The sequence below is a fragment of the Odontesthes bonariensis genome, chromosome 9 (genome assembly GCF_027942865.1).
Source record: "Odontesthes bonariensis isolate fOdoBon6 chromosome 9, fOdoBon6.hap1, whole genome shotgun sequence".
NCBI lineage: Eukaryota > Metazoa > Chordata > Actinopteri > Atheriniformes > Atherinopsidae > Odontesthes > Odontesthes bonariensis.
The window spans coordinates 8,304,902-8,331,347 of NC_134514.1; the positions used below are offsets into that span (position 1 = coordinate 8,304,902).

General features: G+C 41.9%; 1 protein-coding gene across 1 annotated transcript; it reads left to right on the top strand.

The window, feature by feature from the left end:
* The first annotated feature begins 1,861 nt into the window (after window positions 1-1,861).
* Window positions 1,862-25,939, top strand: LOC142388771 (SPARC-related modular calcium-binding protein 1-like). The gene is made up of 10 exons (XM_075474320.1): window positions 1,862-1,942; window positions 11,103-11,277; window positions 12,981-13,208; window positions 13,402-13,455; window positions 13,912-13,959; window positions 15,197-15,277; window positions 15,622-15,814; window positions 17,723-17,890; window positions 21,834-22,159; window positions 25,527-25,939. The coding sequence occupies exons 1-9, from the start codon at window positions 1,862-1,864 to the stop codon at window positions 22,156-22,158; spliced, it is 1,353 nt and encodes a 450-aa protein (XP_075330435.1). The 3' UTR covers window position 22,159; window positions 25,527-25,939.
* The last annotated feature ends 507 nt before the right edge of the window (window positions 25,940-26,446 follow it).

Genomic DNA, 26,446 nt, shown 5'->3' on the forward strand with positions numbered 1-26,446 from the left:
AAAATATAAACAGTGCAGCACATAGTAGAAACTGCGAGGATACTAAGAAAAGATGGAGTAAGAAGCACTGCTGATGGTTACGCTGCTACAGCAAACATCTGAGCTACATCTGAATAAAAGGCTCATTTAAAGTATGAGAATCTATTCAAATGATCAAATCAAATTTATTTGTATAGCACATTGCATGTACAAAATAATTCAAAGTGCTTTACATAAAATAAAAGCATTGCAGCAGGGAGTGAAAGAAGCATTAAAAATACATAAAAGAATATAAAGAGAAACAAAAAAAATAATTTAAAAACAAGAAACAGTCCAGATAAATTAAAAGATATCGTGCAGATATAGATGTTAATTAAGATGAACATCACTGAAGAGTGCCCCTGTGGCGCTTTTGCTGGATAAAGACGTCACACTGGAGACACGAGCTGTGACCACGTGCACAAATACCAGGTGTGCACGTGAATGTGTCCCTTTATTCCTGACCGACAGCATAATGCACCACAGGAGAGACAACGGTCCTCACTCCAGTGTAGATGAACAGTTTCAGCATTTCCATTTGAATGTCTTCATCTCATCGCTCTTGATATTGTTCACAGATCATATCCCTGAACATTATTTTATAAATCTAAGTAACGTGATGCCTGTTTAAGAATAAAACTTGAAGTTTTCTCCCTTCTTTTCAAACACAAAATGCAGGACTACCAGTAAACCTTTTAGTGTGACTTTATCATAAACTCACAAAAGCCCAAACTGTCCCACTGGACTTCTTGAATAACTTCCGTTTTTGTCTTTTCACCAGTTTAGCTTAACATCAAGCACCTGTTTAACCATAAAACTTTCTTTCAGCCTGTTCAAAGCGCCAAAAGTCTCTGCTGTGTACTCAAGAACCCATCAGTAATACAATTGTCCCTGCATTTCTGCATCATTTGAGCTCAATTGTCCCTTTAATCTGCTCACTTTGTATTCAACTAGTGTTGAACCTACCTTCTTTTAGAAAGTAAAATCTAGAAAATCTCAGTATAAACAGACACATTTTAGGCCTGCAGAGAGGAATAAACTGGCATAAAGTGCTTTTTTTTGTGGGTTATACATTACAATACAATTCCTTCAGCATATTGTAAACATTCAGTTATTTTATGACATGCAGGCAGCGAGACTTTCTTTTATAAATAGTGAATTAAGTTTATTTAGACGTGCTCTGAAGCGTTGGCTTCAGACAATAATGGAGCTGTTGTTCGGGTGGCACGAGTCTCAGCCTGCCGTTATACATGTGTGAATACAAATATTTAATCTGTAAAACACGCAATATAACTGGCTTCATTCAACATTTGGGTAAATTTGCATCGGATGACCAAAATCTGGCACACTGTTGTGCCTTTTGTTACTTTTAGTTCAGCCTGGATTAGTCTTTAAGAGCGATAAGAAGCTTTAAGCTTTCTTAAATGAGTGGTTTTTACAAAAAATGGGGATGTGCACGTGTAAAGGCGCTTGTACGATTTAAAGATAAATAAATAAAAATAAGAGATCTGCTGTGAACACCTGGTTTGACTTTTCCCAGCGCATGATACGCTGTTTGGCTCGAGGAGAGCGGAAATGGGCTGTGCACTTTGGAAACTTGAGGGTCTAAACCGCGCGCGTGCAGCCCCACATTTGGAGCAGCTCGCGGACACCACAACATGAGCAGCCCGGTGACACTGGAAGCAGCGGCATCGAACCCGTGACGTGCCTCGGTGTTTTGTGAACATCGTCTTTCGTCTTTGACCCGAACACCCTGGCCGCGGAAGCCCCGCGCGCTCAAACCTCGGACCAACAAACAGCCAGCGGCGCGCGGCCGCTCCACGTCTACTCCGCTGTGGCAGGGATGTTGCTCGCGCTCACCTTCACCTGCCGCGCGCTGCTCGTCTTCCTGCTCTCGGAGTCGGTTCAGAGCGACAGAAAAGCGGTAAGACCTGAAATATTGATGGATTTATGAAAGTTTGAGATGTTGGTGTTGAAATGGACTAATTCAGGTCACTAAACTACAGCTGAAGAACCTGCAAGCAAGGTTAAAATCCTGCAAAAAAATAGAGCCAGGCTCTCATATAAACTAGTTAAAAGGAAGTAAAACATCGGAATGTGTCACCCAGAGACAAAAAAAAAAACACAAACATGAACAAGAGCTGAGGAGAAAAAAGGCAGTCCGACATCAGACAAACTGAACTAGTTGTCCAACTAGTAGAAATAAAGGACATCAAATCTATTTTAATGAGACTTTGGTAGCTCAGGGCCCGGAAATATGAAACATTTGCAGAGATGCTGAGTGATATTCAGACCATGCATAGGCTACACACAGCAGAACGGGCAAAGATGAACAGAAAAGGAAAAGAAAGATTCAAACAGAAATATTTTAACTCTGCCAGAGGTTACTGTTAAAAGGGAGTTTTTTCTTCCCACAGTCGCCTCCTGCAAGCTCAGGACGAACTTAGCTCGGCTTCTTTTTTTAAATTGGCTCTATATGAATTGGACTAATTAGGAATTTGATCATTTTGATTATGATTGCTTGAGATGATAACCAGTAGGAATTGTTTCTCAGATACTTCCATTTCCCTGCTCTGAAGTTCAGGCTCTGAGAGTTGGAACTGATCCCTCTCTGTTTCTTCAGCCCAGCGTTGAACTGGACCAGTGAGATTAAAAGTTGTTGCTGCACATAAACAGTCTTTAGCTAACTCTGCTGGAACATTAGCCTCAGATATATAGTTTATCCACTGGGCTCTTATATCCTCTGAGGCTGCTGCTAGATGCATGCTCCTCAGTACAGCCGACAGCAGAACATTTCCACCAGAACCTGGCTTCATCCGTCCAGCAGGGTGGATGTGAGTGGGCGGGGCTTAGTAGAAGAGGTGGAGTCAAATTAAGGAGTGACGGAAATTACTTTCAAACAAAGGGGATCTAAAAACAAAGGCCAGTTTTTCTGGCTGGTGACTTCAGACATCCGAACATATGCTCCCAGGAACAGAACAAAGGTCATTTTTCTATAATATGTCCCCATTAAGTGAGGATGTGTTAGCTATTTTTCAGCTTCAAAAAAATCACCTGAGACACCACAAATGAAAATATATCTACTTATCCCTTCCTGTACTTCATGCATTTCTTTCAGATTTCAGTATTTTTCATCCTTTAAAACATGTTTACAGTTTCTGAATAGAGAAATTTAGTTTCAGATCTTTAAACTCTTGTCAAATAGTTCAGTTGAGAGTCTTCAAACGTACACAGATCAGCCACAACATAAAAACCACCTCCTTCTCTGAGCAGTCAGGGCGCGGACAGAGAACATCTTATGGCGCGTTTCCACCAGCACGCAGTACCTGCAACCGGGTAGACTTTTTGTATCACCTCAGCCCTGGTTCCAAGCGGGCCGAAGCGTTACTAAAACGTCAGCCGACTGCCTTCCACTGATTGGCCGAGCGTCGTCACTGGAAGCGTCATAACCGCGCGACGACCGACTAGAATGTAAATAAATACAAGACAAGACTCCAAATTTTACTGCTTCAGTTTGTACTGCTACGAGATGGCTTCGCAGAGGACATCCACTCCTTGGTCGGTCGAGGAGGTCCGGATTTGTACGTTGCTCTGCGCTGTTTAATGACGTCACGGAGGTTTCGCATAGCCGTGTGACGACGACCCCGCCCACGTTGAGGAGGCACGAAGTGATACTCGGTTGTAATGGAAACACAACCAAACCGAGCCGTGCCGAGCTAGTTGAAATGCGCCATTAGTGTGTCCTGGAGTGTCTGCTGCCAGGATGTTGGCGATAGATCCTTCGGACCCAGTGGGTGAATGAGCAAAGCTTTTGCGGATTCAGTTTGCTTCCCAAAGATGCCATCAGGTTGTTAAGGCTTTAATGTTGCGGTATATTGAATGCCCTCTCGGGCTGTTGATTAATCACGAGTTGGTCAACTGAAACGGTCTCAGTTCTTTGTTCATAACCCTCAATACGACTCTTTTCTCAGGAGTGATGTGTCAACAGAAATGTGCAAATTCACTGAGATACCACGTGATGTTAGATTTAACTTGGTTTTATTCATCGAGCTTTTAACTGATTATGTAAGAGCTGTATTTTCTACAGATGAATGCATGCAGAGTTTCTTTAAGAGGCTAAAGCTGAAAACATTAAAGTTACAGGTGAACTGTTGAAAGAGAGCCGAATCAAAGCTACTGCCTCCAACCTTCCAGGAGCAACACAGTCAAAATATTTGGTTCCAAAACTACTTTTCCCCCTTCAGCCTGGATAACAAAACCATCCTGTAGCCTGTCGATTATAAAAAGTGTGTTTAATCTGTGTCCTGCACGCTGAAAGCAACACCACAGTTTTAGCAAAGATTTAAAAGTCTCAGAGCAGTGTTCTGCTGCTTTGGTTCTCCTCTCTGTGCTGGAGATGCTACTTACTCTCTGCATGGAAAGATTAATCACTGGGTTTGATGAGCTCTCTGGAGGACAGGAGGTGGCAAAATCAAACCGCAGACTCTGCCGGGTAAATATTTAAGCTGCTTCTCAGGGGAGGAGAACAGGTGTTTGTGTGTGAGAGGAGAAAGTGTGACCTGTTCTGAAAAAGAGTCGAAGTAATCCTGTGATACGTTACAAACGCTGCGCTGGACAAAGTTACAGCTACAGAATGAGTGCAAACATTTAGAGAATATACTCAGTGAAGCCTGATGGTCTCTCAGCAGGGATAAAGAAATGACTGACAATGTCAGAATATAACACAGCAACACTGTGAAGGTGTCAGGCAGCAAGTGTAAATTAACCATCACAAATGTGAAGATGACAGTAGTTTTGGGAATCATCATCAGTGCATTGAAGTGTCTCTGAGAAGCCCTGCTGACTGCACCCCAAAGAGTAGGTTTGCTTTAAAGGCAGGGTAGGGGATCTTTTTCTGGAACATTTTTTTACATATTGCTTGAAATACTCTTCACACCCCCATTGCAACCAATTAATTAAAAGTTTTGACACAAATATGAACATTTTTAGTGGCCTCTAGAACGTACAATCTAGGAAAAACAGTATCCAATCATTGTGAACGGACCGTTCACAATGATTGGATACTGATGCCGTCTATCAAACTTCAATCTGCCCCCCCCCTGTGCGCGTACCCTGCTCCGTGAACGAATTACGCGTCCAGAAGCTTGGCAGGAAGCTAAACTAGAGCCAGCTTGGCTAGCACCTAGCATTATTAAACGTATAGTTAGCATATACTAAATACTAAATACGGCAACGATCGATGCTTGCTGTCAGAACAGCGCTCGTGCACCTTCGTGCTCGTGCGCGTTCATGTACTCTAGAGGCGTGCCTTCGGGGGGAAAGTGAAGAAAAAGGTTGGGACTTTTTACCTGGGTATTTTCAAAATGCAGCTTCGCTGGACTCAAAATCCAGGATCTCCTACCCTACCTTTAATTTTTAACATGCTGTGAAAATGTAAAAATGTACAATAAAGTTTAACAAAAATCCGGACGTGTAGTTTGACTAGCGGAGACCACAAGGGTTGTGATTGGTCGGCTAACAACATCATTTCCAGAATCACTTTTCCGGTTTAGCTCCTTCCTCTCAGAACAGCAACACCGCCATTTTTGAAAGAGTTTACAACAACAGTCTTTCTCTCTCGGTCGCCATCGTTCACTGTGAGTAGCGGAACGGAGCCGGAAGGTGAACAATCAATTAACGACTTTCACGATCGACGTCGCGAGGTTGGGTCGTCTAGCATAGCGACGCCTACTGATCGGGAGGTGAACTGCTCTGCGTATCCGACATCCCGATGGGGAGAACCTCGAAAGGTTTAACAGCCTCTGCGTGACAACGGAGTCGGATTGGCGGATAGCGACGGAGAAGCATATCGAGGCCTTAAGTCCATCGTGTCCAACCAGGGAGCCGACCAATGAGAAGCTGCCGCTTGTTACTGCACTCGTCAAACTGGGTGGTCACTCATTAAAGCTGTGGTCACAGCTACTCATTGGATCACGTGTTGTCTCGGCTGGGCGTTAGCATGGCGAGGCTAAAGACTAGCGTGTTTTACCTGTCATGCCGCTGTGCTCTGCACCAATCACAGTTGAGCATTCGAGTTATATCCCCCTAACAGTGTTTCTGAAAGGATTCAAGACAAGAAGCAGCATACCAGAATTTTGGTCTGACTTTTGTAAGACAAACACTTATTTATAAGCCTAAGCTTAAGAGATCATACATCCAAATATTTCAGTGTAACCCTGCTTAGGTCTGGGACAGGTCACAAATATTAAAATAGTTAGGACACCCGCCTTCTTTTGGCGTTTAGTTTGATTTTTTTCTGGATGGATTTTCAGTCATTAAACAGAAATAAATCAGAGAAATAAAACCAAATTTACTGACTATAACATAGTGGTGACACTCTAAAACACATCCAAGAAAAACCTCTCAACCCTGCGGGAAGCTGCTGTATCCACGAGTTTAATGTGGAACCACTTTCTGCCTTTATAGTCTTCCCGGCCCTGCACTGCGAATGGTTGGTTTCCGCATCCAACACTCAACTCTAAGCAGAAAAAGATGTCTCTGGAGAAAAACACACCACCACACACTTCTACTGGGTCGGAGGGATTACTTTCCTATCAGTCCTTGTTGTTTTTTTGTTTTTTGATCAAAGTCCCGCTCTGTATCTGCAGGTAGAGCATTGTGTTTCCTCCCCACCTGATTTTAGTACACACACACGTGCACACCTCTCTCCAGATGTGTGTTTGCTGCTGAGCTTCTGCGCAGACGCTGAGTGACAGACTCACAACAGCACAGGCGGTTTCGGTTGCTAAGTCCTACCGCTGGCTGTCGGCTGTATTTCAGCGGCATCAACGACCCTTTTTCAAGCCAAACATCACAATACAAAAAGCTCAGGAGATGAGATTTTATGTTTTTCCTCCAGCAGCCAGTTGGCGGTATCTGGAAGGTGTGAGGCATCAGTCGACAGTGGTGGCTTGTTCTCTTTTTCTTGCTGCTCACCTCCCCCTCCTCTCGGTCTCACACACACACACACACTCACCACGGAGGTTTTATTAGTCTTAAAACACTGATGGTAATTGTTTCAATACTGAGGATTGTTGTCATAGTTCTACCTGACAGGAAATAGCCTAAGACTTTACACCTAACTCCATACCACTACTACTCCTCCCTTCATCCCCCCTTCCTCCTCTCCCTCTAACTCTCTAACCCCTTATTTTAATTTGTATTTCTCTTTCCTTCCCTTCTTAAACCCTTCTTTTCCTTTTACTCAATCAACCAATTTACTTTTCTTATCATTTGACTTGTGTCCTTACTTTGAAAACCACATTTTTCAGTGATGAAAACACAGTCTGGTTGGTATTTACTATAGTTTTAATATATTCTCAGTATCATGTCACCATTACTCTCAACCACTCTAATCAAATCAAATCAAATCAAACTTTATTTACAAAGCACTTTTCTTTTTTCTTTTTTTTCTGTCTTTTTTTTCATTTTTCTTTTTTTATTAAAATAAAGAGAACAAAGGGATGTAACAGAAATGTACATGGTATGTTGGGACATCAACATCTGGGTTTCTTTAAACAATTAAATAAAATATTAAATAAAATAAACAGGAGACCGAGCAACCTTTTCCTGAGACAGTCGATCTGTGTATCAGATTATGAGAAAGACTGAAACAAAACAAATAAATCCCAAGAGTTAAATAAATAAATAAATAAATAAAACAAACAAAAAGACAAAACACCACCACAAAAAAACAAATCTATCAATGTGTTAACTCCACGAAATCTGGCCGTGACTGTTGTACATAGGAGACCCACAACTTAATAAATCTGTTCATTTGTAGGTGAAGTGAAAAAGTAATTTTTTCCATCAAGTATACTTCATTAACTATATCCTTCCATTCATCTATTGTGGGGGAGTCAGGAAGCAGCCAGCGCCTAGTGATGGTTTTTTTACAAAGCACTTTTCATACATTAAAATGTAGCACAAAGTGATATACCGGTATGCATGTTTAAAGATTCCAGATCTTGCAAAACCACAACTGGATTTTTCTGAGATTAATTCCCATCTTGAACCTTCTTATCATCAGTGAAGTTGTCGGATAAGCTGCTTTTTGCTGCGTCGTGGCACAAAAGAGATGAAACATGTTGGAGACATTCGTGCTGTTGCCTTAATGCAATTAGTTGCTCCTCCTTTTGTACGGTTAGACTGAACCATGGACTGAGCCATATATCGACCACACCCGGAAACGCCGCCGGTTACTCTGGGCCTGAGCTCATCTGAGATGGACTGATGTGAAGTGGAAAAGTGTCGCGTGGTCCGACGAGTCTGCCTTTCATGTTGTTTTTGGAAGTCATGGATGTGGTGTCCTCCAGGCTTATTAGCGCAAAGTTCAACAGCCAGCATCTGTGATGGTGTCTGGCTTCATTAGTGCCCGTGGCGTGGGTAGCTTTCATACTTAAAGGTATATACAGGCTTTGGAGCAACATATGCTGCCACCAAAGCAGCGTCTTTTTCAGGGACGTCCCCACTTATTTCAGCAAGACAAGGTCAAGCCACATTCTGCATGTGCTACAATAGCGTGGCCTCGGTGTAAATGAGTGTGGGTACTGCACTGTTGTGCATTATGAAGCGCAAAATAGTGTCTGAAGCCGTACATCAAGCAAGAATGGGAAAGAATTCCACCAACAAAGCTTCAACAATCGGTGTCCTCGGTTCCTACATGCTTACTGAGTGTTGTCCAAAGGAAAAGTGAAGAAACACAGTGGTAAACGTGCCCCTGTACCAGCTTTTTTTTAAAATGTGTTGCAGGCATTCAATTCAAAATGAGTGAATATTTGCGAAAAAAACAATCAAGTTTATCAGTTTGAACCTTAAATAAGTAAGTAAGTATTTATATAGCACCTTTCACAGATAAAGTACACAAAGTGCTTTACAATCAAATACATAAAAACAATTCAATAAGAAAACGCCACCAATAAAACAAATGAATAATTATAAAATCATAAAAGACGAAAAAAGACCATACCAAGATAAAAATATGTATAAATAAGTGGAGACATAGGTAGACACAAATATTGTGTCTTTGTAGTGTATTCGATTGAAAATAGGTTGAAAAGGATTGTTTTCTGTTTCTGTTTACATGTCACACAAAGTTTCTGTTTACTGTTTATTCACACGCACTCCTCATCGCTTTTTGAAATCGAATGAAATCCAATATGAACACAATGTGTACCTATTTATGAGACTGCCCCCAGGTGGCAGCAGCGTGCTACAACATGTAGACGTGTGTTTCAGAGTGTTTCAGAGCTTTACTCTGTGTAGGATCTGCAGCAGAACTTAGTGCAATTTACTTTTAAACTGTAGCATCGGGCTATTGATCAGTTTATAGTGAAGTTAAATCAATCCTCGGGTCTGTCTGATTCATATCAGGTAATCTTTACACCCCGACCAGGCACACAATTAAAGATAGTATGTCAATATCTCAAAATATCTGAATAGTCAAACATGAATTATTCTGTGATTGTATTTTTCAGTAATTACTGAAACGTTTTAGCATTGAAACTTTATGGTTGGGACTTTCAGAAACTCCTTCAGCTTGACTTAAACTCAGATAAATTCAGTTCACAGTGATGCGTGACAGATCCTCGCCCCAGACGTGTCATGTTTGCTTATTGAAATAACTTAATCGGTACTAAAATACGTATTTTCAGTAGCACAGGACCATCAGCTCTCACATCAGTGTCTGAGGTCAATACTTTAATGAACATTTTGACATGAAAGCACAGAAGTCTCATTCAGCTCTAAATTACATCAACAGTGTCAGACACACCGGGGCAGATTTACTCGTGTCTGAGGGCTCAGGGAGTGTAAGTGTGTGTGGATAGAGGGGAGGCTGAGAGACAAAGAGGCACTGATGAACAGGGGAGGTGTGTTCAGTCGCTCTGTAAATGTGTGTGTGGTGAATGTGCAGCACCTCGCGTGTCTCAGGTGTTTTCTGTGAGTCTGAGTGGCAGCGTGACAAATCTATGTGTTTACACAGAGAGGCGTGTGTGATCCTGCTCTGAAAGTGTGTTGTCAGGGGAACATATGGAAGTCATTTAGATCATCACGCTCGCACTGTTCTCTTAATTTCTGTCTCATTTTTGCTTTCTGCTCCTCTCCTCGAGTGTTTTAGGATCAGCATTTCAAACACAGGTGCAACTTTATGCTGTTTATATCTTTTTTATGAACCAATGACACAATCTCTTTTAGGCTGTGGTTGATACCCTGAGTGAGAGTGCATCAGCTGAGCTCTTTCATCTTCAATCTAATAACCTTCACATCACACAGTTTGTCTTTGTGACCATAGAAAATAATTTATTATTGTCTCATAAAACCAGACTTTTAAAATGAGTGGAAACATGCAAATCTGACCAAAATCGTATGAAATCTGGCCTCTGCACACCAGACTAACACACACAGATCATACAGTGGCCAACTCATAAACAGTTTAAAGAGAACGTGAACATTTGGAGAAGAAAACATGTGACTAATGAGAGAATTTCCTAAATGTTTTTAGGTTCGTGACTTTCTTTTTCTTATTCGAAACTCTTATCAGGCTTGAAAATGTCAGAAAGTTTAGCTCTGCCTGTGAAAAAGTTCTCCTGTCGGGTATAAACCAATTACCCTCCTCTTCCTCCGTCTTCGGTCTCGCACTTTCTGGCAGCAGATGTAGAAAATGGGAAACACAACATAACTCTGCAGGGAAGCTGTCGCCAACTTCCCCTCAATTACAGGAGCTAATCCTCTCATTAGTTTACAGGATTGGAGCTCTCACAAGTAAAATGGCAGGTGTGAGAAGGCCCATTTTCACACCCTCTGCTGAGCCACCTTCTTTTCCATTCACTTCATTCTTTCTCTGATATTGTCTCCAGTTTTTTTCCAGTTAACATGTGGCTGGTTTAACCTGAACAGCCAGCAGTGCAGATGTAGTTTGGATGGTTTCAGTTCTGCTGAGCCGCTGTAAACATTCAGAAAACATTCAGAAAACATTAAAAACGTCCAGCTGACCCTGCTGTCCTTTGTGGTGGATGCATTAACCGCCGGTCTTTGTTTGCTTGCAGCCTTTTCTGATCACAGAGAACATGTGGCCTCGTGGTTGTGTCCTGGACTGCCAGAGGGGGCGCCACCGAGCTGTGTGCGGCACCAACGGCAGGCTGTATAAATCTCTGTGTGCCTTTCAGAGGGCGCAGTGCATCAACACGCAGCTCCGCCACGCTCCACAAGCACACTGCTCAGGTACACCCCGTTATAGCTACATGGTCACATTACGATGTGTTTTATGGGTATGCACTTTGAAGCAGGTACAATATATCCAGTGTATCCTTTGTTTATCACAGTTTTATCTCCCCATGAGATCTAAAAACTCTTCACTACCTGTATTATAGCTGTTTTTATGACATTAAATGAAATAATCTTATGTGGTCCATGCCGCTCCATCTCAACAATATACTTAGTTCTCTGACTAAGATTATACAGTATAAAAAATGTTGGTATTTTTGTGTTTTTCATCAGCTAACATAATATAAATGCAGTGAAATCTAAAAACATTTTCATTTCACAAGGACCTGCTTTTGTTTCTTCTTGGTTGGACTTCTGTACCTCTGCATGTGGGACTGGCTCAGTTCAAATTCTCCACACTGCAATTAACCCAGAATCCAGCTGCTTGGCTTCTAAATGGACAAGCTCCACAGTATGTTACTGACTGCTCATCGTCAGAGTTGCTGCTTTCAGTGCTTCACTCATGACTTAAATACAAATTCGATCGAACCTTTTCAGTTGCTTCCAGTCTTCCATTAAATATGAAATTTGCTCCACTTAGTAATGAAGACTCCTCTTTCTTCTCTTGCTTTTCATTCTGTGTAATGCTGCTATTTTGGCATGTTTATCCTTATTTCTTTTAGCAGCTATTCTTATACATTCTTATATAATGGTTAATTAGGTACTACTATTATATGATACTATTCTTTTTTTAAAGCTCTGATTTTATTTATTTTATTCGCCCTTAATGGAAAGCTGTTTTAAATGTGCTTTTTAATCAAAGGGGACTCGACTTCATCTGGCTTTACAAACCCAATCAATCAGGATCATGGCAAGCAGATCAGGATGCTGATTATCAGCTCTGTAAACCAACACAGGCATCCCTCAGGGCATCAGCCAGTGCAGAAGCAACATGATGCTAAAGCAGCTGAAGAGAAATCAGTCTGTTTTACACGAGCATTAAATCAGAGATGTTTGTTCTGAAAATCCTTCTACGGAGAAAAGATAACATTCACACAGTGTCTTTTTCTGAACTTTTTCCATTAAACGAGACTTGTTTGGTCATTGCTGATTCTTTTTTCCATGTATTTATTTCTTATCTTTAAGAAAACCCACTCTAGAGAAGGTTAGGTTTCCAGCATAAGGTTCCATGATTGACATCCACCTGTAAGAAGATCCACCGTCATGACCCTGAGAACCATGAGTGGAACCTAAAGTTGGATTGTTAAGCCTTTAATACTACTTTGTGGTTCAGGCTCCTGGGAACTGAGAGCTTCAACGAGCTAATTTAGATAAAGAATGAATTTTAATTTGACTGTTTCGCTGTTCTAGAGAAAAACACTGGGCATCATTTGACCTTCCAGCAGCTAAAAAATATGAAGCCAAGATGGTCAAGAAAAGGTTGCCAGAGAACATTATGAACATTTTAAAGTAGACCAGCCTCGAGCTTCAGAGAAGCTCTGGAGGAACCTAAAGACCTGAGTGATGATGGGGGCTATATGTTTGTTTGCTCTGATGGTAAATAAAGACTTTATCGTCAATAACTGAGAATGAATATGTATCATTTCATTAGAAAAATGGCTTAAGTCACTCCCCCACGTCCATGAAAACATCTTATTGAGGAACAACTGCAGTCACATCAACGGGAGCACTCACGGATTCACAGTTCCTCTTCATTTTAGATCCCAAGCAGACGAAATGCCAGCTGGCAAGAGCTCAGGGCCTGCGGGCCAGAGCCCACAGCGGCGGCGGGGGTTCTACAGCAGCCATCTTTGTGCCGGAGTGCAGTCCTGAGGGGCACTTCCTGCCAACGCAGTGCCACAGCCAGGCTGGATACTGCTGGTGCTCCACGCCTGATGGCAAACCTGTCAGCGGCACCACAGTCCTCCAGGGGATCCCCAACTGCACAGGTCAGATGCATTTTGTGCAGAGTTTTGAAGGTTTTTCCACACATTTTTTCCAACAGACATTCCAGTTGCAAGAGGAGGAGCGCTGGATACTGGCAGTGAATGTTTTAGAAGCCACAAAACTGTTATTTAAATATTAGATTTATGAGATTCTTTTCCTTCATATGAACCCGTTTGAACGTTTCATTCTAAACAGATCACATCGCCAAGTTGACCCAGACCACAAATGCAGATTCAGCTCTGGTCAAAGGTAAGAAAAATGTTTCAGCAGCTTTGCTCTCTGCTGCACAGTCCCTAAATACCCCAAACAAACCCCACAGTGTGCACTCATGCCCAGACCTCTGTGATCTGTATGTTTCTCATTTCTATTTCAGATTCTTTCTTCTTATGAAAACAATAATAATGATAATAAAAACAAAAAACAGACTAAATAAATCAGAAAATTAGTAACTGTTAGATGGTGTAAACCAGAAAATTTAGTCTAATTTCTTTCATTTAGTTTTTACACTAGATGTCACAGAAGAGTTGAAGGCAGTTTTTCCGCTCTGATCTGTTTCACTGGAGTAATTCTGCTGCTGCATTAACATCTGTAGCTCGACAGGTTTACGCTCTTACAGAAGCAGTCGTGAGGGTTCTGTTGAGGGATGTCTCTGCTGGTCCTTTCTTCATTATTTTCTAGCATTCACCCTCTTTTCTTATCTTCCAGATGCAGCAGGTGAACCTGGACCAACGTCAGACCCTCAGAAACCTGCAGGTGACAAACAGAACCTTCTTCGATAACGATAACGTGCTTTAATTTCTTGTCCTTTCTTTAAGGAGTCTTCAGGAATAGTTCTCCAGGCTTCTTGAAGGACATCCCAAAGCTCTTCTTTGGATGTGGGCTGCCTTTTGTTCCGTTCTCTGCCAACATGATCCCACACTGCTTCAGTAATGTTGAGCTCCGGGCTCTGGGGAGGATTCATCCCTCCATCAGACCTGCTGCCACTGATTTTCAGCCCACTTCTTGTGTCCTTTGGCCCAGCTCAGCCTTTTCTCCCTGTTTCCCTTCCTTAAGAACGGCTTCCTGACAGCCACCCTTCCATGGAGCCCATTTCTGATGAGGCTTGGGCCAACAGCAGATGGATCAGCTGAAGGTCCAGATGCATCTCTCAGCTCCTGTGTCAGGTCTTTGCTGGAGTTTTTCCTCTTTCTTAAGGACATCACTTTCAGATCCTGTTCATCTGCTGTAGATAGTTCTTTAGGCCTGACACTTCTTCTTCTGTCCTCCACTTGTCCAGTTTCCTCAAATGTTTTAAGGACACACTGCACACCATGCTGAGATATGCCAAGTTTCCAGCTAACAGCTCTTTGGGAATCACCTTGTTGCTGCAGAAATCCTGTTTTCTGTCTGTCACACTGTGTTATCTTTGCTGTTTTTCATAGAGGAAACTAAAGAAATGAACAAATGGTGTGTCTTTGTGACAGGCTGCTGGTAACAAAGTTCCTAAAGATACAATTTAAAACAGGTTCTTTGCTAAGTTGTCTGTTATGTGTCGACACAACACCGGTTCATCCCTTGAGTTAGATGCCTTTTTAAAGGTTTAATGATTCATATTTAAGTGGTAAATGATCAGGAACAAGGACTGGACCGAAAATGAGTGAAAAAGCAGCAAAAGTCCAAAGAAAACTTGAAGAACTATTGCTCAAGACCACTTTAAAAGATTATGAGAAAGTCTGACTGCTTGGAAGGGAAAATATAAAGAAATGAGGGACTGTTTAAGACTTGCATGAGACTGAATGTTATTATCACCTCTGGGCCTCCAGAGGCTCATAGATGGACTTAACAGAGAAACCAAATAACTGTAGCACTTTGTTTGTCTTCACTTTGCTTTTTGGATCAAACATCATGGACGGGCAGGTTCTGTGTGTAATTTCTTCATGTTTTGACTTTGAAACGAGCAGAAACACCAAAGAAACGACATTCTCTGACAGTAAAATTCTCTCTTGTTCAGAACTGACGGCTCCTCCGTTCTGGGTGACCATCCTGATGAACTCTGAGCCCAAAGGAGACCGCTCACTCAGACGGCCCACTGGTGAGAGTCAACCGAGTCCTTTAAATTCGATGTAATATGATGACGAGAAGATCATTTTTCAAAACATTATGAGATATTTTCACAAGATGCCTTCAGGTTTGGTGTCTGTGTGTGTTTATTTTATTTATTTTATTTATTTTGTCATTTATTATTATTATTATTATTAGTTAGTAGTAGTATTTTTATTAGAATTTGTATTATTTTTTGTTGTTGTTAATATACAATCATTGTAAATATTAATAATTTTTTTGAGCTACTTGACCATTTTGAATATCCCCCATTGGGGGATGAATAAAGTATTTTTCTATGTCTCTTTCTATTTCTATTTATGTGTGGGTGTGCAGACAGTCCTCAGACGTGTGAGCGCGAGCGCACGTCGCTGCTCTCTCAGGTTCGTAGCGTCGGGCAGGAGGAGCGTTTTATCCCAGAGTGCGCTGCAGACGGTCGCTACAGCCCTGTGCAGTGTCACACAGCCACAGGCTACTGCTGGTGTGTCAGAGTGGACAGCGGCCGGCCGCTACCAGGCACCTCTGCACGGTAATCAATCAATCAATCAATCAATCAATCAATCAATCAGTTCTTCTGTTTGTTATGAAGTGTGAAAACTGTGATGTGTAGCCATGCTTTTTCATTTTCTTCTACACACTCTCTCTCATTTCTTTTCTTTTCCTTTTTCTCTACTTTCATAAGCGTTTCATCTCAGTCATCTAATTTTACACCAATTACTGTCAATTCTTCCAGGGTGTATTTCCCTTAAAGGAAACATGGACCAAATCTGAATAAATTGTGGTTGGCTCCTCTGTTCTTGAGGGGTTTTATGAGCATCATTGCCACTCAGAAACTCTACAGAGGACAGTGATGGATGTTTGTTTGTGATCTTTCACTGGCCAAGTCGTTTAAAAAAATTCTTTCTCCTCAGAAGCAGCGTATGCGCTGTATTTTTTTATTGAATTTGAAAAGTATTTCATATCATTGTGTCATTTACCAGGTAAAAAACAAAAAGACTTGACAAATTAGTCATATGAAAAAGAAAATACATTCTTTTTCAGCGCCAAGGTTTTTTTATTGAACAAAAATGAAGATAAAACACAGAAGCACAGACCAGGTGCTGCTGATCAATACACCTGATTAACTGATCATCAGTCAGTGTGAGCAGCTCTATAAAAGCAGAAGTTTAGTCAGTTTGCTGGTCTGCAGCATTCAGGTGTGTGTTAACACGATGCCAAGGAGGAAAGACATCAGCAATGATCTTAGGGAGGCAACTGTTGCTGCCCATCAATCTGGGAAGGGTTATAAGGCCATTTCCAAACTATTTGGAGTCCGTCGTTCAACAGAGAGAAAGATTATTCACAAGCTGAAAACATTCAGGACAGCTGTCAATCTTCCCAGGAGTGGACGTCCCAGCAAGGTCACCCCAAGGTCAGAAACCCAAGAGCTACATCTCAGACTCTGCAGGCCTCAGTTAGCATGTTAAAGGTTAAAGTTCATGACGGCACAGTTAGAAAAAGACTGAACAGGTATGGCTTGTGTGGAAGGGCTGCAGGAGAAAGCCTCTTCTCTCTAAAGAGAACATGGCAGCACAGCTTAGGTTTGCAAAGCTGCATCTGAACAAACCACAAGACTTCTGGAACAATGTCCTTTGGACAGAGCAGACCAAAGTGGAGATGTTTGCTCATAATGCACAGCAGCACGTTTGGAGGAAACCAAACACAGCACATCAGCACAAACACCTCACACCAGCTGTCAAGCACGGTGGTGGAGGGCTGATGATCTGGGCTGGTTCTGCAGCCACAGGACCTGGGCACCTCGCAGTCATTGAGTCCACCATGAACTAAAGCTGGGCTGAAACTGGCTCATCAACAGGACAAAGATCCCAAACACAGCAGCAGATCTACAGCAGAATGTGTGAAGAAGAGAAGAATCAAGGTGTTGCAACGGTCCAGTCAGAGTCCAGACCTCAGCCTGACTGAGATGCTGTGGTGGGAGCTTCAGAGAGCTGTGCAGAAACCAGAGCTGCAAACCTCAATGAGCTGAAGCAGCGCTGGAGAGAAGAGTGGCCAAAGGTCCTCCACAGCCGTGAGAGAGACTGATAACATAAAAACCATCACTGCAACTCACTGCTGCTGAAGCTGCTTCTACATGCCTGCCCTGGGCTTAGTTATGAAGTCATGATGATGAGCTACACAATCATGACCAACAGTCATTTGATCACTTTTGAGGGCGGAAGTTTGGGCTGCACCAGTGGTTTTGTAGTCTCCTTTATAAGCTATCGTTGTTCTAAACTCAGGTGTTGCATTTCACTTCACCTATTCTTAAATCAAATACAGGCCCACTCAGAAAATAACTTCAATGTTTTTTTAAAGCCACATTAAACAATTGAATACCTTCTGATATTTAGCTTAAGTGTGATGCCACCGGACACATGCTCATCCCGTCTCTTTCCAGGAATCGTATCCCAGACTGCATTGCGGCGGCTGAGGCACAAACAGACAGGAGGCACTGGGAGAAACCTCTGCCTGGATGTCCCGGAGCTCAGAAGAAGCAGTTCCTGCAGAGTCTGATTCGAGTTCTGCAGCTGGAAGCAGAGCATGCTGGGAGTCTGAGTCCTTACCAGTAAGTCTGTTCATACCACATCCCAGGAGATGTGGTGAAATCAAGCATTAATTGAGACTTCTTTAGGGAATATTCATGAGAAGAAGTTCTTCAGTTTGTCACGTGCACAAACATGTCAGCGACTGTTGGAGACGGAAAAGCTTTAGCTAAGGACCTTTACATGCTAACAAACAATGAAATAACACAACTTATAAATAAAAAAAGGTAAAATAAGAAAAACGTGGAGGAAAGTGGAAGAGATGTTTAAGAATATAGTATAAGCTAGGCTAACAGTGGCTGTGGAATGAAATTATATTTTAAAAAATTGGGTCCATGTCTTATCTGCAGCAGACAGCAGGCAGAGCGCTCTTAATTTGAAAGATCAGAAGCTTTCTTGATGGGACACTTGAGCTAAAATGTGCTCAGAATGAGGCCACCACATAAAAGAATACTTTCTAAAACAACTACGGCTGTCAAAATGAACAAGTTAAGAATGAGTTAAACAAAATTTCTCTGGCGCATAAATATGACTCGCTAGCTAATTACACAGCTGGTGCAGAGATATCCACTCCCTCTAACCCAGGGATGTCCCCACCCGGTCCTCGAGGGCCGCTGTCCTGCAGGTTTTAGATGTTTCCCTGCTTCAACACACCTGATTCAGATGAAATGGATCACTTCAAAACATTGTTAAGTTCTGCACAAGCCTGCTAATGATGCGCTGATCTCAATCAGGTGTGCTGAGACCAGGCTGAGTAGTTTGCAAAGGGGACGCCTGGACAGCTCTACCTGCAGGTTGGACACCGTTACAATTTGTGAGATTATTATTGGTTCATGAGAACACTATATTGTGGATATTTAGACCCTTTGACCTCTGCATTGTATGGAGCATTGTGTTGCATGCCAGATTCGACGTCACAAAAGCTGTCACTTGGTGCTGCGCTTTGCTGTGATTTCAGCTCTTGATTTTTGTTACCTGCCATACGCTACAAGAGGAGCAAGTTTGAAAAACAGGAAGAGCTTCAGGGAAGAATGTGCCACCAGGTCCTTTTCTACAGGCATCTGTACGACCCATCAAAATCCAAGACGTTTACAGCTATTGTAAATGTTTCAAAACATCACAAACTGCCTCAAAGTGAAACAAATGTCCATATTGCCACGTGGTGTTCCAACCCGACAGTTTTGGGACATGTTTGCAGACTGGATTGGAGGAAGTGTAAAAAACTGTTCACTGCAGAAGTGAGCAAAAGTCTGGAAACAATTTAAGCTGCTGTGAGTCTTAATGGTCTGATTTTCAATCAGCGTTTCTGAGGCTTTTAGTTTTCTGACAGAAGAAACAGAAAAGTATGTGAATGAGAACAGCTTTAGTGGACATTTAGCTGTAATAATATTACGCTTCTCAGCTTTTAGAAGGAACTTGTGAGCGTGTGCAGAACATCTCCACCGTTTTGAAACTAGCTGATCGTAGAGATGCAGGAATGATTAAAAAACGCAGTCGCATTATGTTCAGAACACTTGCTCCAGAGTGGACCTTTTATCTGTGATAGTTTGGACGGTAGGTAGGAGAGTATATGGTTGTGTGCAATTTGCAGTTTGAGCCACTAGATATCACTACAACCTTCACACCTTTAAGTTCTAAGCCATTCCACAACCATTGGGTTTGATTTAATGGTCTCTTTCGCATAGGAAGGCTAATGATTAAGGGAAATGAACCAGAACTATCTCAGTTGAAGTATTGATGAGAGCTGTTGATATTCTCATCATGAAACCTAAAGGAGCTTCAATGCTTCCTTTTATTATTTCCTCCAGGACACGAGCACAGGAAGGGTGAGTAGCTCGTGTAAACATCTTTCACTCTTGTGCCTTTTTCTGCGAACAGCACTTATAATAAAGTAATATTTTTGTTTTTTAATCAACATGATATATGTGATCAGAACTCAGAAAGCGAAGTAATGCAGTATGACTCTTCCTGCATTCAGAATTCCTTCTTCCATCTTCCCTTAACTTTATGGCGTTTCCAATGAGGCAAAAAAATAATAAAAAAGTGTTTACGGACAGATGAAGAGGAAGTATTTTTGGCAAAGTATTGGCTTCGTTTGTACTCAAACAGACACAAAGAAACATTTCTTAGTTCTTGAGACATTCATCTTGTTTAATTTCTATAGTATTATTGTTACTACTTATTATTATTTAATACATTATTATTATGACAAACAAATTAACAATGTCGTCAGGACTAGTATTTTCCAGCTGCGTCTCCTGGCCAAAGTTAAAATATTTTTAAGTGGTCATGACCTTGAGAAAGCCATCCATGCCCTAATAAGTTCCAGGTCAGACTGTTTTAATGCTCTTTATGTGGGCGTCTCCCAGTCTTCTCTCAGCCGCCTTCAGCTGGTGCAGAACGCTGCTGCCCGTCTTTTAACCAACACCAACAGACGTGTGCACATCACTCCTGTTCTTAACTCCCTCCATCGGCTTCCTGTCTTTTTATAGAACTGATTTTAAACTTTTAATGTTTGTTTTTAAAGCTCTTAACGGCCTCGCCCCATCGTATTTATCTGAGCTTTTAACAGTCCTGGTAGAGCTCTGAGGTCAGCAGATCAGTTTCTGCTGTAGGTGCCCAGGTCAGAATACAAACCCTGGGGTGAGCGAGCCTTTTCCCAAAGCTGCCCCCAGGCTCTGGAATAAGCCCCCCGTCCAGCTGCATCTTATTTCTGACCTGGGCCTCTTCACATCTAGGCTAAAAACCTACTTATTTAGGATGGCTTTTAATACCCAGTAGAATGATGACACTTTTATCTTATTTTATCTTAATCGATTTTGTTGTATTTAATTTTTTTCACTGTTCTTTTATTGTTTTTATTTGTTTTTATTTATTCTTCTCTTTATTTATTACCTGCTGTAAAGCACTTTGGTACACCGTAATGATTGTCTGTAAAGGGCTGTATAAATAAAATACATTTACATATTGTTAAGAGTATCTTTAAAAGTAAATACGTGACTGATCAGCAGATTTTGGGAAAATGATCACAGCATGAGATCTTCAGCATCCTGCATAAAACAAGAGCTCTGATGTGGAATCTGAAGAGTTCTCCACACTAACAGATAAAGAAATAAAAAGATTACAAACCCTGACATTGTTTTATTTTGCAGCACATCACAACCACAAACTTTCACCACTCCTTCATTCAGAGCAAAACTGAGTTACTCTGAACTTGTGGGCTTTCTTTTAAATGTACAAAACAATATGGGAAGCCTTTCGTCTGCTTTAAATCAGGACAAAAAGTGCCACATGTTGGACTGCAGTTGATGCGTAGCTAATTCTTCTTCTGGTGATGAGATGCTGCTCTGAGCAGCACATGAAAACCAGTCACACACTTCGCTGCGCAACACAGACTCGATCAATTACTTGATTAACTGCTGGATGCCGTCGGTAGAACAGAGCAGCTCCATCTGTTTCATGTGTTCGGCCATCAAATATTTAGTCTTTCAGTACTGACCTCATCCCTGCCATCTGTTTCCCTCTCACTGCACGCACAAACATCTTTTTGTCTGACTTTTTTATGGTTAGAACTTCCTCTTCTCATTTTTCCCCATCTGTATCTCATCCTTCACCTACCAACCAGCACATAAACACACTGTTTTCTGTTTAATAAACTCCAGCTTTGTTTCTGGCAGAAAATGCACAGCTGAGAAGGAGAAGTGCGGAGCAATGTGGTGATGTTGTTTTTCAGCGTGCTGTGAATTTGGATGCTTATCGAGTTGTACTAATCTGATTTCATGTGAGTGAAGATGGCGACTCTTTGTTCTGTCATGGACGCCCTCTGTGGCACGTTCAGTATTCTCACCCACACAACAGATTTTAGGGTTTTTATCAGGTTTATTTCTTTAAGAGTGACTCCTACTTCCATCTCAGATACCAATTAAAACTCTTTTCTTTTTTTTTTGTGTTGTCTTGCTTCACCAGAGCCTCAAACCCACCTCCTTCCAGCTCGCCATCTCCTACCGCAGCATCATCAACTTCCTCCTCATCTCAGGATGTTGCTCCCTCCGCTGTTCCCCCAGAGACGGAACAGTCCTCCGTACCAGATGCGGTGCTGCGATGGCACTTCACCCGGCTCGACATGGACTCCAGCGGGGTGCTCAGTGAGCGAGAGGCTCGGCCTCTTCGCCAGTTCCTGCGTCGGAGGCTGAAGCCGCGACGGTGCGCCAAGAAGTTTGTTCAGTACTGTGATCGGGACGGAAACCAAGGCCTGACACTAGAGGAGCTGAGGCTCTGCCTCGGCCTCTGACGTGAGTTCTCTTATGAAGACACAAGTAGTTTGCGGTTATTCTCTTTATATTTTGCCCTTGGAAGTTAGGAGAGTGTAATCCGCCCTTATTAACAATCCAGTTCTGAAAGTACGACACCGGTTAGCTACCTTCCTATCTATCTATATATATATATATATATATATATATATATATATTAAAAAAAATAAGGGCTGGGCAACGATTAAAATGTTTAATCTAATTAATCACATGATTTCCCTGATTAATCGCATTTGTACGCAAAATCCAAAAATGAATCCAAAAGTAGTGTATAGCTTTTAGCATTTAGTTTTATTTTAAATGTGCTGCCATATGAATGAAAGTGCCATAACATTTGTTGTGCAAACACACTTTTAACATCAGCATCTTTCTGTAGTTTTTATGTAGAAGCCTCGCTCCACTGTCTGTTTCCTTGAATGACTTGCTGCTATCAGTTGTGTGTTTTGCCTTTAAGTGATATTTTAGACTGGAACTACTACGCTGAGAAGACAATTCAACTTGGCAGTGTTTACAGATGACTTTGGTTCTGTCGACTCCGCCGTCTGGAAGAACTTTAAAATGAAAATGGCCGAGTAAAAGTTCCGTACCCTTCTCCATGTTTGGTGGATCCGCCGATTACTTTCTTTTCCGGTTCCGCAGCAGACAGCAACAGACTTTTACAAAATAAAAGCCTGTGAGCAACAGACTTTTACAAAATAAAAGCCTGTGAGCAACAGACTTATAACAGAATAATAAAACAAATAATAAAACAGGGGTGGTTTGTGGCGTAATGGGTTGAGCAGGTGCCCCATGTACAAGAGGCTATTTGCTGCAGCTGGTCCCGGTTTGAGTCCTGCATCGGTACCCTGTGCTGCGTGTCGTTCCCCCTCTCTCTGCCCCCTGCTTCCTGTCTCTCTGAACTTTCCTATCCATTAAAGGCAAAAGAGCCCCCCAAAATGTTTGTTTTTTTAATTAAAAAATAAATAAATAAATTTAAAAAAGATGCGTTAATGCGCGATAACGCGATGATTACTGGTTAACTTGCCCAGCCCAAATATATATATATATGTATATATATGTGTGTGTGTGTGTGTTTGTACCGATAAATTGATCCAGAGGTCCAAGTGTTGATGTTTTAATACATCTTTATTGTAAAAATCGGGCTCTAAGTCCTGATTCTTTACAGTCCAAATATAAGTTGTGCTGTTGTAGGAGAAGTCTGAAATGTTGTCCATATATCAGGGCTGTTCATTCTTGAACAGTGTGTCACATTTTCTCTTCTGAGTTTATGAAATCACTCAAGTGAAGTGATAAATGTCACGAGCAGCCATGTTAATAAGCGGCTGGTCTCACCTCGGTGTGCACAGCTGTCTCACACACACGCACATCGCTGTTACCTTGCCTCCTCATCAGTCTGCTGCTGAACATAAAAGCGTCTTATTCTCGTGTTCAGGTTGTTTTCCTGTTGATCCCCAAAGAGCCGAGTAATCGGGCCGCCTGCCAGACAAATTACACCCACCGATGTCTGAATGTTTATGTTCTTCATGAAAAAACAAACGTGGGCAGCAGGAAATGGACCCGCTTGTCGGCGAGCTATCAGTCACCACTGGGCCGCGACACCGGCCCACTAATCAGGCAGCCGCAGACGGCCCTGACAGCTCGAGGAGTGTGTGCGGTTGTGTGTGAGGGTCTGTTGACTTGCTGCAATGTTAGAGGTGTGTGAAGGTCACCAGCTCGCTTTGCAGCCTGATTTACACAAAGAGTCTTTTTCTGCATTAATATTTACGCTGCTTCTGTTGGCACGAAACAAAAATATCTGCCCGAACTTAAAGAGAACTTAAAGAACGTCACGACACACATCTCACTGACTCAGAGGACTCGACTGGAGGGAAAGTGGCGGAGAATACTGTGCACAACGTAGGTTATTATTATTTTTACAGTCGGTTATAAATGCTCCTCAACAAACTGTGACATCAGTGTAAACTGTAATCAAAATGTTTTCAAATTACAAAACAATGGAGGAATTAAAATAGCTTCCAGATGAATACTGCAGTATTCACGTCCAAACTAAACTCTTTGTTTGATACTACTTCTATTATTGTAATTTTAGGGTACATTTTTGGATTGGAATTAGAGCTGAGCGATTTGGGGGAAAAAGTCATATCACGATATATTTTTTTTTTACATCAGTCGATACCGATATATATCGGGTCCATAACCTTATTTTCCACTGTGCTTATTGGTAGCGTCTCTTTTGAAATACAGTAAGCTAATAAAGCAGACTCTGTGGTCTTCTGTTGCTTTCGTGTCGGACTTCAAAAAGAAAAAATACCTTCACACCACCCAACTTTTCAGGCCCTTCTTATCAACAATCTCATCTCTTACGCGTTGGGCTGCGTCTTCCGTCGTTTCTTCAGAGGGAGAACTCGTTTTCTTTTTTTATATATGGCTGCAGCAGCACAAACAAACACGCCACGACTAGCTGCTGGCATGGCTCTATTCCAGCCACCTGATTGGTTCAGCGCAGCGCAACTCTTGTTTTCATTGGCTGTTCGTATTGTCTGTCAAAAGATGGACGAATGTAATCTGTCAAAGTATATCGACCATGTCTCCCAATGTGGTGAAACTACTTGCTTCCCACAGATTTTGGTTCATTTCAAACGAGTTGTGTTCAGTGTTTCTCGTATTCACTTTTATAAGTTTGGTTTGCCTCTAAATATTCTACATTTAGTGATTTAAAACTAAAGCCAATATCATTAGCTTTTGATTGACAAAAGCTTTCTCGTCTTGTCTATGGGTCACAATAACCAAAGAGGTTCTGTTCTGTGGTGTGGGAAACAGCTGGTTCACTCTGCAGCTTGTGTGGGGTCACAGTACAACAGTCGGTGGTCCTTTAACATGACTCGGGCTAGATTCCATCCTGGACCACCAGTGAATGATCGGATCTGATCTTAATGTGTCCTCAGTCTGTACTGAGTGTTTTTATAACTGTACTTGTTGGCACCAGGTCTTACCGTGGCCTGAGGGGACAGAAATCCATTTTACACGACAGTTGTGACAACAATGGGTTGTTTTCTAAAGCGTAGATGCAGAAAAAGGCTGACGAAGAGCACTAAGAGACGACTGTAAACGTGGAAAGCCAGGGAGAGGACGGGCAGAGCTGTGAGGGGATGTAGAGATGCAGTTGGAGACATCTGTGACCTCCGGTGGTGATGAAAGAACAGCCTCCCCTGAGTCGCTGGTGCCAGCTGGCTGAAAAAGCCCCGTTGAGCTAAAGTGCATCAGATTACAGTTTGAATTCATCTGCATCATTGTGTGCCGTTAATAAGTTTGTAACTCACATCAGTTTCTTTCTGTCATTGTCTTTCAGGATCAAACCAGCAGAGAACAACGAGACAAATCCCCTTGTTTCCTCTCCTGTCTCCACAGTTTCAGTTGTACATTCATAAAATCATGAAAACGTAACTGCTCACATTGTTTTCATCCATCACTGACCAACGGACAGAAACGAAAAGCAATCTGTTGTCCTCACTGTCGGCTTCCCTGCTCCTCACCAGCTGTAATTTACCTCTGCATCAGTTTTTAATGATGAGAATATTTGTAAAAACACGCGATGGATCAGGCTTCCATATGATTTCTCCTTCCTTTGCTTCCTTCCTCCTTTTGTTTTATTGCTTCTTTTCTTTCTATTCGTTCCTCTCTTTCCATCTCTCCTCCTTCATGTGCATAATTTGCTGCCTCATACATTATATATTGACAGTGTATTGATATGAACTCATTCTGATGTGCATTTTGACTCTTTTTACATCCATTTAATGTGTTTTATATTCTGTTATTTCATCCAAGTAATTTCCAGATTTAAGATTTTGATACGATGTGTTGTGATTAAAATAAAACATGTTGCCCTCGCCTTTTCATCAATGTCAGGGGCGATGTTGGGAACATTGTTTTTCTCTGCCTGTACTAATCAGTGGATCCGAGTGGAGCCGCCTCGTCATCTGTTTGGTCTTTCAGGAAGAACGCTGGTTGCCACAACAACAGCCGCTCTAATCATTGCTTCACATTAAACAAATCAACATGTAAAAAGGAAACATTAGAGGAAAACCATGTTCCATCACAGCCATGTAAACTTAATTTCCTAAGGTGTGTTAGCTCCCGTCTGAGGTCGTCTCTGGGACTGGATGCCATTAACGAGGCTGTACGCTTGAACAAGAGGTGCTATCAGTTTTACGTCTCTTCGGTCCAGTACTGGAGTTTGTGGTGGCAAAATTACAGAAACATTTAAAGTTC

Bases quoted from the DNA above. Each gene is read 5' to 3' on its own strand.
- LOC142388771 (XM_075474320.1), top strand. From the start codon at position 1,862: ATGTTGCTCGCGCTCACCTTCACCTGCCGCGCGCTGCTCGTCTTCCTG. The intron at 13,209-13,401 runs GTCAGATGCATT...CATTCTAAACAG, and splicing joins GGGGATCCCCAACTGCACAG to ATCACATCGCCAAGTTGACC. The intron at 15,278-15,621 runs GTGAGAGTCAAC...GTGGGTGTGCAG, and splicing joins CTCACTCAGACGGCCCACTG to ACAGTCCTCAGACGTGTGAG.